At 40.8% G+C, this 13,091-nt stretch overlaps 1 protein-coding gene across 1 annotated transcript; it reads right to left on the bottom strand.

The window, feature by feature from the left end:
- Nucleotides 1-1,406: 1,406 nt before the first annotated feature.
- On the bottom strand, nucleotides 1,407-5,251 carry LOC109908301 (homeobox protein Hox-C1a-like). Its single transcript, XM_020506920.2, is given in 3 exon segments — nucleotides 1,407-1,590; nucleotides 1,593-1,906; nucleotides 4,657-5,251. Coding segments are annotated over 3 exon segments (984 nt in total). The 3' UTR covers nucleotides 1,407-1,515.
- Between the last annotated feature and the right edge of the window lie 7,840 nt (nucleotides 5,252-13,091).

The raw sequence follows: 13,091 nt of genomic DNA on the forward strand, positions 1-13,091 counted from the left end.
AACAAAAAAATGGTTTATCACTTGTGTGGTTTTAAAGGTGACATTAAGCTATAAGTCCTATACATGAACACCCCGGATAACCTGTTACACCATTAATAACGTTTTTATGAGGCATTAAACGAATCTCTACCGAATGCATTTCAGAGGTGTCGTGCGTGCCCAGGCAATTCATTTGTTCATTTATAAGAGAACATGACATTTTAGAGAGCGTTTTATCGTCGAACCATGAGTGTTCAAACTGTAAAAAAATATTCAAGAAGTGGATTCTTATTTTCTGAAATATGTTTATGATTAGGCTATAGCTCACTAGTTTAGGAAAGAGGATTCTACCATCATTTGCTCTCGCAGTTCCGTTGAAATGCGTTCAAATATTTGATTCAAATGGTATGATTAACTTTGATCAATGCATTAAACCTGCCAGTCAATAGATCTATCAGTCAATTACCACATGAATCCTTCAGTGCTGGCGGGATAATTAAAACCATTGAGAAAAAGAAAAACAACGGGTGAAAGTGAAACGAGAGAGAGAGAGAGAGAGAGAGAGAGAGGGAGAGAGAGAGAGAGTGAGAGAGAGAGAGAGAGAGAGAGAGAGAGAGAGAGAGAGAGAGAGAGAGAGAGAGAGAGAGGGAGAGAGAGAGAGAGAGAGAGAGTGAGAGAGAGAGAGAGAGAGAAAGAGAGAGGAACCAACAATGTTGAATAGAGAAAGAAAAAGAAATGCAAAAATACATATTTGAAATAGGTCAATATAACATATTACAATTCAAATCACTTGTAAGTTATTCAAAATGCGTATAAACAAAAGACATGTACTTTAGATAGGCTATTGATATACATTATTTTGGAAAAAGCTTTCAGCCTTATGCGATACTTGAAACTCGCTCGAAAATTTTAAATGAATTGGATATTATTTTAAAACAAGATAAACCCTGACGGAAATGTAGGCTTTTTAGTCCAAAATATTTGAAGTAGGCTGTACCGAAGAAAGAGCTGGCCACAACGTTAATGCAGTGATGCTTTAATGACATGCAAGAGACAATAAATAACTAAATCAAGTTTAGTAGGCCTACTAAATACACAAATAAATATAATAATATTGATTGTCTGAATAAAGTTATGTTATTTGATATGAACTCATAAAGTGCAATAATCATTATATCATTTCACCTGACAAGCGAGCGCAACTCAAATGTCCTCTTGAATAGGCTACTCCAATGAAAAGTCTCAGGTAGGCCTACATGCGCCCCTAAAATGAGGAATCACTGACTCAAACACTTACAATAACACATTCTGGAGTTCACAAAACTTACCCTGCTTTCCGTGTTGTTTTTTTGTGTGAAAAACAACATGACCCTGATTAACCAATTAGGAAGAAATTCCTCCTAATGGAGAATCAAAGAACCTGCGTGTTGATGATACTGTCTGCCACTATTACACACCTTGTTTTGTAATGCATGAGACAGTTCCTCTAGTTGAGTGTTAATGGGCGGCAGGTGTTTGGGAGAGCATGAGGTCGGTTCAAGTTGTCCAGGAGAGGAATAAGTGTCCAGGCTGTTGGAGCGTGAGCTTTCTGAGCAGCTCGAGGACACGGAAGGGGCCACCGGGAGAAGACCCTCGCGCATTAATTTCTTCTGTTTCATGCGCCGGTTCTGGAACCAAATCTTCACCTGCGTCTCGCTCAGTTGCAGGGCACTCGCGATCTCCACGCGTCTGGCTCGCGTCAGGTACTTGTTGAAGTGGAACTCCTTCTCGAGCTCTGTGAGCTGTTTGGTGGTGAAATTGGTCCTTAGTACCCCGTTAGCGGTAATATGATGCCCATCGGTGGGAATGCTGTGGTTACCTCCACCTCCTCTGTCCATACTGACGCCCGGAGCGACTATACTTAATCCACAGGCCATGTGCATCTTGGCTGAAAAGACAGTTCAAACACAGGTATAGTATAAATATATCGGTTGAATTCAATGAAGTAACCCAGCCATAAAATATAGACAGTACAAAATGTATGACTACCGGTTTATATCAATCACTACCGGTTTATATCAATCACTACCGGTTTATATCAATCACAATTACTTATAAAACATATATTAAATTGGTTAATTCAGTTCATTGGTTAAGTGTATTAACATCCATAAATTGGAGTAGATGATTGCGCGGGGGAAACTTGGCTCTAGCGCCACATTCACATGCTCTTGTGCCAAACATTCAGCTGTGAAGTTCCTGATACTGTTGTATCTGTACCACGAGGACAGGTGTTGGATGTAATAACGTATATCACAGTACAGGTATAGGCTATCTAACAGGGCCTATATCAGAGAGAACAGAAAGCTCATATGATAAATGTTGACATCCATGTTTTAGACAAAGAAGAATGTCAGAGACACGTTACATATACAGAGGCTACCAAACCTAACCTGAAATGAGAGTGCAGTAGCCAATAGTGGATATCAAAAAACCTCGACAGACAAAACAGTACAGTAAGTAAATAAGCGCTTTGGCTCTCATGAATAGATAATCACATTCTGATTAATGACGTCTAAGATAATAGAAATTGGCGCTGGCCACAAGGCGTAAAATGAAAATATTTGAGGAATAGCCAGCCAGCAGAGCCAGGGCAAGCCGCCGAGCCGAGGCCTTCCCAGCCAAGGAGAGAGAGAGAAAAAGACGATAAGGAGGGAGAGAGAGAGTCAGAGAGAGAGCGAGATCGATACACATTGCCTCAGCCATCTGGGCATCCTGCCCACAGTAATTCAGGTGCTGTCAGAGCATAATCGAAGAATGACACACTGGGAGTATATACACTGTACCAGCAGATCAAGAGGCAGAGGGGTGATAGGCCTTTATGCAAGAGAGAACATAGGGATGCTTTGCTTCGTGCCAAGACTAATATACCCCCCTGAAACGTTGCTGCTGCTGTCACTAATCATACTACTGCTAACAATGTGGCGCTAAAGAGATCTACTCCAACCCTGGAAATCATCCTTACAGATACTATATCAATATCTTTACAGCTGTTTGTATGATAGCTTAGAACGCTGGCTAGAGGACATTGATAGCAGTCCCGGCAAGCAACATAAACAATCAATATAAATGAAGACATATGTGGTGACTATATGAACTGTCAGCCTGGTACCAACTGATAAGCGTCGACAGCATTAATTGTTCCGCTGTATTCTTATGTCTCTGAGATGGACAACAAAGAAGGTCATCTTCAAACTCTGGAGCCCGTATTCATGAAGCGTTCCCCCTGTCCATATCATTTGTATTCATGGTGGTCAAAAAGGCAAACTGATCCTAGATCAGCACTCCTATTCTGAGGCGCTTTGTGAATACAGGCCCAGATTGCACATCATAATAGAGCCAGACAGAAGGATCTCTATTGGGTCCATATCACCCCAATAAAGCATCCCTTTATTCAGATGTGTTTGAGATGCACTTCTTCCGAAGGCTGTGAGCTCACAGTTTTCCCTTTTCACCTCACACTGGATACTCAGATTTAGATATTGTGCTGTGAGGTCTTGTGAGACGACATCTTTTTGTCAGGATGAGAAATTACTTTTAATGGGCAATGTCAAGATACTCAAGGTATTTTTTAAAAATATACCACGTATTCTACATGAGTTGTATGATCTAATTTCTGTGAAATCAGAACGTTTATGCTGAGTGTCACAGTAAAGGCTCATGAGATGTTGATGGACTGATGATATGTGACAATGATTATGTTAAAACGGACACATGTAAAGGTGCTGGGCACTGAGATCAATACACAAGGCTCTCATTACTGTACAGACAGATAATCAATAGGCAGAGAGCTCTAATGTTACTAACGTTATAGGGAGTGCGTTTGACAAAATTTAAGATTAGCAGCATTGCACACTGCACGCTCAGGCAATATTGCATTGTCAGAGCACAATGATGTGAAAGCAAAGCACGTGGATAGCTATTATATTTCATTCTATTATATTATTTTATTTGATTCACTTCTATTGTGTTATAGTGTGGGAAATATCTCCACCCTTTTTCTGCGCCCAATAGGTAGAGAGAGGCAAGTTGGCCTATACTGTATAATAACCATGTACACCTCGCCCAGCCTCCCCTGCCCGCATCCCAGTCCATTCCGATGATCCCAATCCGGGTAGAATACATAGTTCAATTGTCACATATGGTTATTGTAGTAGGCTGATTCAGGAATCGTAAGTATTACAGTTATCATATTAATATTTTTGCTGGAAGTTTTGTTAAAGGTAAATTCACAAGTATGCATGTATTTGTACATTTTGAGCCATCACTGCTGAAAAATAGGTTACATGCATACAAATGTATCATTTTCTTATTTTTTTTTTTTTGTTGATGATGTTGAGCGACTTTACGAAACTTCATCCACGCTCGAACACGTCACACTTTGTTGCCCGTTGCACAGTCGCCTAGACTGTACTTTCTCACAGCACAGCACTGTCCTTCATACTGAATTGTGAATATGGCACATTAAAATGTATACTTTCCAATAGTAGGCTATGTTGATGAATCAATGGGCAGTTTACTAAAAGTTTATAGGTGCTATTGTTTTTCGTATCAACAATAAATACAATGTTTAAAAAGTAGTTTGTCAATAAGATGCTTATTGTCTTTCCAAATGGAAATGTAAACTCCAAAACTTACCCGTCCGGACTTGACTTCTCTTCTTCACGTTCATCCAATCAAAAGTTTTGCTCCTGTGACTTAGTTCGGGTACCTTACACTTGGGGTCGGAGTGAGAGCTACTGTCCACAACAGCAAAGTGAACATTAGACCCATCGTGAGTGTAGATTTTAATGTGCGCATTTATAGACCCGAATTCTGCGTGCGCTAGCGCCTCAGTCCCGGTGATGTGTGTGGAAGAGGAGTATCCAAGTCCCGGGAAGTCGTGTTCTTGCACCCGGAGGTAGGAGGGGAGACGAGAGTAGTGAATGCAGGCCGGTGGCGTGGTTGAAAAGCCCTGACTCTGTGTCAGAGGAGAGCTGCTCGAGCCTGAGTAGACTGGTAGCTGAGTTACCGTGCAGTCGGTCGCAGAATTGGCACCGGAGAAATACGGGTAACTGTGTTGTAATGAATATCCCGGGTCACCCTCTGATAAAGAGTTACCCTCATTGCCAGCTCCAAGTTCTGGAGAAATGATCTGGCCCAAGTCACCTATCCTGACCTCCCCTGGTCGGTGTCCCCCTGCGAACAGAGCGCTACTCTCCCCATCGCACGTTAACTCTTGATACAAATTCATTATCACCTACACATTGGATCGGTTAAACGGTTATAGGACGGTTATAGGACACATGGACGGGTGGCCTCTAGCTAACACCCAATAACGCATGGATGACCGAGATAGCGACCATAGACAGTCAGAGGGACATGCCCTGGAGAAATTCGATCTCTGATTGATGGAGATGACGTGCCCTCTTGGTCTTGGCCAATAGATGGACATCTATGTCATCCACCGGGGACAACACAATGATTAATCAAGCCAATCAAGTTGTAGACTCATTTCATGTGGTCAAATTAACAAACTCCAGTACAGCAGACAATAGCTGTTTAGTCCCCATCGTTCATGGTAACTTTCTTTTCTCAAACAGGGCTGTTTAAATGAGTAGGATTTACACATTAGATGGACATAGAAGAGGTACTTGGTCATCAAATAGGACTGGGATATGGAGAAACAAGTAAGTCAAGTTTGCTAAGACGATGGACCGACGCTTCGGAAGTCTGGCTTTCATCAAAGTATCACTGCTCGTTTTTAAAACAGGCACAGGTAAGATGACGTCAGCTGTGGTATGTTTGTACCACACAGTGCTGCAGGCCTGCGGTGATCTACCAACTTTGTGACTATCATGCCAGCTTTGTTGTTATCAATTATTAACGATTAGGGCTAGATGTTTTTTTATAACTGGTTTTAAGGTCCAATGAAAGTAATGAAATTTGTTAGCAGGTCCTGGATTTAAATGTTTGCCAATAGGAATATAGGCCTAAGCCGTTCATTATACAAAAACCCTCAAAATATAATAGACTAAGGGAATCCAGACTAGTCATTGATTGACATTAGTCTCGTACACAATTATGGTTTCTTCAGCAGCAGAGGCCGTGATCAGTGCAGGGCTAAAGGTCATGTGAAAGACACACTTAATGGGTTCAAAGGTCGTGACCGTGGCTGTTGAGATCTTTACTGACATTTACACGTTAGTCATTTAGCAGACCCTTTTATCTTGAGCGACTTGCAGGAGCATTTAGGGTTAAGTGCCTAGTTCGAGGGCACATCGACAGATTAACCTAGTCAGCTGGGGGATTCGAACCAGCGACTTTTCCGTTACTGACCCAATGCTCTTAACCGCTAGGCTACCCACTGGCATCGGAACTGTCAATAGTCTCCGAATAACTAGGAACATCGGTGGTGACAGGTGGACATGCACGTTCCGGTTTGTGTTCCCAATTACCGACAATTAGCTATGCAGCCTCTACACAGTTTACTTAATGAAATGGGATGCTAAACTAATATAAAGTTAGTAACTATAAATGATCTAACTATGTCAATATTGCACATTCAATGCTGTTATTTCAGATAAATAGGACTTGATCTTTACTATTCCACAAACACAGCAAGCCTTTTTCTCGACAGTAAAGTATATTTTCATGGGAAATTGTAAAAGTGCTAATTCAATAAATAAAGGAATACAACATCAAACTTTATATTCCATTTTGTTCATCCGATATAATTCCCATAGTTACGTGTATATTCCATTTGGTTCATCCGATATAATTCCCATAGTTACGTGTATATTCCATTTTGTTCATCCGATATAATTCCCATAGTTACGTGTATATTCCATTTGGTTCATCCGATATAATTCCCATAGTTACGTGTATATTCCATTTGGTTCATCCGATATAATTCCCATAGTTACGTGTATATTCCATTTTGTTCATCCGATATAATTCCCATAGTTACGTGTATATTCCATTTGGTTCATCCGATATAATTCCCATAGTTACGTGTATATTCCATTTGGTTCATCCGATATAATTCCCATAGTTACGTGTATATTCCTAGACGCTTATCCTCATTTCATTGTACTACAAGCAGAGCTAAACCTGTTTAATTGCCCTTTACATTAAATTTGTATATTTTCAGATTACATAGAAAAATCTATACCACCACATTCACATAACATGAGAAAACATATTAGTATTAGCTCGTGAACAAAATAATTTAGAAAGGTTACACAATTGTATTGTTGTATTGTATTGTATTTAGAAATAAAGATAATTACAACGTTATTAATGATAAAGTAATCATGTCTGTTGCGCTCCAGATATTGACTGGGTGAGACCGAAGTAGGTGGGGATGCCACAAAACTTTAGTTTTTTTCTCCTTCAAATTAATTTGTGGATAGTCTTGAGTTTAGTGTGTTTAGTGTGTAATATAACATATACCGGTACACCAACATTGCAATAAAGTAATGGTTTGTTTATTTGTATTATTGTAGGCCTACTAATTATCGTATTATTATGATTATTATAAAGCATATATCATTGTTACTATGCTGTTCTTGTTTTCTTGTTATTCATTGTATTTGCAATCTGCATTTTTGTTTAAATTATTATTATCACATATAACATTATTTTCTATCAAAGACCATATCACTAACCTGATCACATCATATTTATCCACAACAGTAATTACAAAGCAATTCTATATAATCAACGATTTAGGCCTATAACGGCATACAACCTTCTATAGACTACACCCCTGAAACCCGGTCGCAGCTGGGGGAGGTAATGGAATTCTACAGGCAGCGATGAGCTGAATGACTGAGTGCGATATATTCCTTCCCTCCGCGCATTTGCATGCAACACTTATCCATCTTGTTGTCAGCTCGCGAGGTTACCCAGGGTTCACACGCTAGCCTGTTTCTCTCCCCTACACTCAATAAATAAAACTCGTTCTGTTTACCGCCTGAATATAAATTTGTTTTCAGTCGATCGTAGACCTGTGTGGAGATATTAGAAATTGTATTTCTCTAACGGCTTTCATCAGAGGGAGGAGGAAAGGGGCTTGCAGGGATATAAAGAAAAAAAGTGGTATGAGCATCTCTCCTCTTCCTTCATGGAAATACATGTCATTGTTGAATGAAAAATAATAATGATCCCAGTAGCCACTGGACAAATTAAAAATAGTTTTTTTTACAAGGAAAAAGTGCAACCATCTTTTCAGTGGCGTAAATACAAGTGGTTGTACACTTCCTGGCAACAGGAGTGATATTATCACATAGACCCCAGGAAGAAAAACAAGTAATCTGGAGTCTCCCTCTCAACAGCTTGTATCCCCAAAACAGACACATTTACAGGGACAGGTGATGATAAACAATCTGGGCTCATGTTCAGAATGGAGAAGGGAAAGATTCAAGCTTAAAAAATACAACTGGAATAAAACAAACCAGTAGCCCCCCCCCCCCCCCAGGGATTATTGATTAACTGATACTGCTAATTAGTTTTCTCCTCCATCCTCTGATGTCAGTGATGTCTGTGATCTGTCGTCAATAGAGGAGCTGAACTGCTGAGGCCCAGGGATCATGGTGGTGGTGATGCCCGGATGGGATCATCTCCTATAGGTTTGTATTGACCCCTCACCCTGCTGACACACACACACACACACACACACACACACACACACACACACACACACACACACACACACACACACACACACACACACACACACACACACACACACACACACACACACACACACACACATACCTTGCTGACAGTGCTCGGTAATGATGCTGCAGTGGTGATGATGCTGACATTGACACGATGAGGATGAGGCCCTGGTCTAACCCAGGAACACCGTCAAAGACTCATTATGTGTCATCTCTCGACCCTGGGAGCTCTGGGAATTAACTGTGCGATGACAGATAACTGTCACCACCAACCAGAGAGGTCACAGCCGGCCTTTAATGCAGTGTGGGGCTGAGCGGTTAAAGCTGGGCGATCTGTACAGTGGTGAGGATCTCAGTGGGGCCCACCCGAGCAGTGTAAGCAGCTAGGTGATATACGTGTTGAGGCCTGCAGCAATCTGTTTAGTGGGGATCACTAAGCTGAGTTTAAATATATTTGGCTAATGTGTATGTTAACTTCCGATTTCAACTGTATGTATGCATCCTGGTGCACCACAATAATATCAATACATCCTGGGGCTCCACAATGATATCTATACATCCTGGGGCTCCACAATGATATCTATACATCCTGGGGCTCCACAATGATATCTATACATCCTGTATCTATACATCCTGGTGCACCACAATGATATCTATACATCCTGGGGCTCCACAATGATATCTATACATCCTGGGGCTCCACAATGATATCTATACATCCTGTATCTATACATCCTGGTGCACCACAATAATATCAATACATCCTGGGGCTCCACAATGATATCTATACATCCTGGGGCTCCACAATGATATCTATACATCCTGTATCTATACATCCTGGTGCACCACAATAATATCAATACATCCTGGGGCTCCACAATGATATCTATACATCCTGGGGCTCCACAATGATATCTATACATCCTGGGGCTCCACAATGATATCTATACATCCTGGGGCTCCACAATGATATCTATACATCCTGGGGCTCCACAATGATATCTATACATCCTGGGGCTCCACAATGATATCAATACATCCTGGGGCTCCACAATGATATCTATACATCCTGGGGCTCCACAATGATATCAATACATCCTGGGGCTCCACAATGATATCTATACATCCTGGGGCTCCATAATGATATCTATACATCCTGGTGTTCTACAATGATATCTATACATCCTGGTGTTCTACAATGATATCTATACATCCTGTTGTTCCACAATGATATCTATACATCCTGGGGCTCCACAATGATATCTATACATCCTGGGGCTCCATAATGATATCTATACATCCTGTTGTTCCACAATGATATCTATACATCCTGGTGTTCTACAATGATATCTATACATCCTGGGGCTCCACAATGATATCTATACATCCTGGTGTTCTACAATGATATCTATACATCCTGGTGTTCTACAATGATATCTATACATCCTGGGGCTCCATAATGATATCTATACATCCTGGGGCTCCACAATGATATCTATACATCCTGTTGTTCCACAATGATATCTATACATCCTGTATCTATACATCCTGTTGTTCCACAATGATATCTATACATCCAGGTGTTCCACAATGATATCTATACATCCTGGTGTCCCACAATAATATCTAAACATCCTGGTGTTCCACAATGATATCTATACATCCTGTATCTATACATCCTGGTGTTCCGCAATGATATCTATACATCCTGGTGTTCCACAATGATATCTATACATCCTGGTGTTCCACAACAATATGAATACATTCTGGGGCTTCACAACAATATGAATACATTCTGGTGTTCCACAATGATATCTATACATCCTGGTGTTCCACAACAATATGAATACATTCTGGGGCTTCACAACAATATGAATACATTCTGGGGCTTCACAACAATATGAATACATCCTGGTGTTCCACAACAATATGAATATATTCTGGGGCTTCACAACAATATGAATACATTCTGGGGCTTCACAACAATATGAATACATCCTGATGCTCCACAACAATATGAATACATCCTGATGCTCCACAACAATATGAATACATCCTGATGCTCCACAACAATATGAATACATCCTGATGCTCCACAACAATATGAATACATCCTGATGCTCCACAACAATATGAATACATCCTGATGCTCCACAACAATATGAATACATCCTGATGCTCCACAACAATATGAATACATCCTGATGCTCCACAACAATATGAATACATTCTGGGGCTTCACAACACTATGAATACATCCTGATGCTCCACAACACTATGAATACATCCTGATGCTCCACAACAATATGAATACATCCTGGTGTTCCACCACAATGTGAATACATCCTGGTGTTCCACAACAATATGAATACATTCTGGGGCTTCACAACAATATGTATGTATGATGCTTCACAGATCCTTGGACCCCAGAGAGGTTCTCAGCAAGCAGTATCCCAAACATCATGACAACAAAGCATCCATCATCTCCTTTCCCCACAAGCTGCTGTGCACACTTGTCTGTTTCTTTCCAGAGCACTTACTAACGGAAATGAAAAGGGTTCAACGTGTGTGTGTGTGTCGTGTGTGTGTGTCGGTGTGTTCATCATAGCAGCACATTGCCATATGGCATTCTCTGTCCACAATCACACAATTAAATGTGGGAAATAGAATATGAACAGGAAGACAAAGCCGTTTTAAAACCTTTATTGTGGAAATTAATAGTTTTCAAATTCTTGTAACACAAATGGCCTGGTTTTTAATTTCATGTTTTACCATAGAATGTGTTGATTTTGAAGCTGTATAGTGAAGCCATCTGGTCTTTCCATCATATGTCCTGTCCTTCCTGAAAGATCACTGGCGATCAACATGTTGACATTTATCCATGATGATTGGTGTGATTATAACTTCATTTAACTGTACAATTTGTTCTAGCGGCAGATAAAGATGCCAGTCAGAAAACTCTCTTAACAAAAGCAATTTTAACAGTACATCATGCTTCTGGGACTTGAACCCACAACCTTAGCATTGCTATTTAGCAAGGCGCTTACCAACTGAGCCACACAGGACCACTCTGCAAGTACAGTAGGTCACACTCTCTGTTTACTCTGAGCACTCCTTTCCTGTACTGTCTGACACACTTTCATCAGTGGCTTTACCTTTTTTATTGTCACAGATTGTCCTTAACTGGGATGCATTTAAAATGTAATTGATCTTGCTTAAATATGACAGTAACAGTTGTCTGGTCAACCAGGAAGTCAAATCGTGAGATGGGTGAGCAGGTGAGTTATTATCATCCATCTACCTGAGTGATGCTCTCCTTCGCTCCGTTACACACCACAGAGCAGACAAAGAAATACAACCTATAAAGATGACACAGGAAATTGATACTTAACAATTCTCTCTTGAGCAACAAGCACCTGGAAAGAGTCATGAACAGTGGGAATTACTGCTGGGGATGGAGAGAGAGGGAGCAAGAAAGAGAAAGAAAGAGAGAGAGACATGATTGGCTAAAGGCCACCCGTGAAGTTTAGTGTCTCGTTAATCATTGGAGGAGTCAAGTATAATACAGTTATAATAGTTACTTGCTTGGCCAAAAATAAACCTAATGAAAATATAACAACACAATGATAAAAAAATGGTCACCAAGAACGATCTCACGTTGAAAGTGTTATGGGCAGTTTGGGAGAGAGTCTGACTGTCTCTTATTTTATGTAACCACCAATTGATGTTCTGTTTTGAAGTGCTAGCCTGCTAGAATCTGACCTCAAGTTCCTGAATGTATAATGTAATGCATTCTTAAACCTGGATTCTGTTTTGTATTCTGCAATGGCACTGACAGTGTTTGTAGTGGAATTGTTTAGTGTGATATGTCTCTGGTTTTAAATGTCTAAAAGTTTAATGTTTAGGATGGAGCACAGCAGAGCTCCTCAGATACTGGGCCAGGCCTCATGTAAGCAATGCTCTGTATTACAACCATAAATTCCATCTGTTCTACTCACACAGCACATGCAACAATGCAAAGATTCCAACGCTGCTGCCTGCCTTCTATTCTCTCTCACTCAATCTCTCCCTGATTGGTTTCTTTCTTTCTCTCGCTCACTTTCTCTCGCTCTCTTTCTCTCGCTCGCTTTCTCTCTCTCGCTTTCTCTCTCTCGCTCGCTTTCTCTCGCTCGCTTTCTCTCTCTTTCTCTCTCTCGCTTTCTCTCGCTCGCTTTCTCTCTCTTTCTCTCGCTCGCTTTCTCTCTCGCTTTCTCTCGCTCGCTTTCTCTCGCTCGCTTTCTCTCTCTTTGTCTCAGTCTCTTTCTCTCGCTCGCTCTCTCTCGCCCCCTTTCTCTCTCTTTCTGTCTCACTTTCTCTCTCTTTCTCTCGCTCGCTTTCTCTCTCTCGCTTTCTCTCTCTCGCTTTCTCTCG

This window comes from Oncorhynchus kisutch, linkage group LG17 (genome assembly GCF_002021735.2).
Source record: "Oncorhynchus kisutch isolate 150728-3 linkage group LG17, Okis_V2, whole genome shotgun sequence".
Taxonomy (NCBI): Eukaryota; Metazoa; Chordata; class Actinopteri; order Salmoniformes; family Salmonidae; genus Oncorhynchus; species Oncorhynchus kisutch.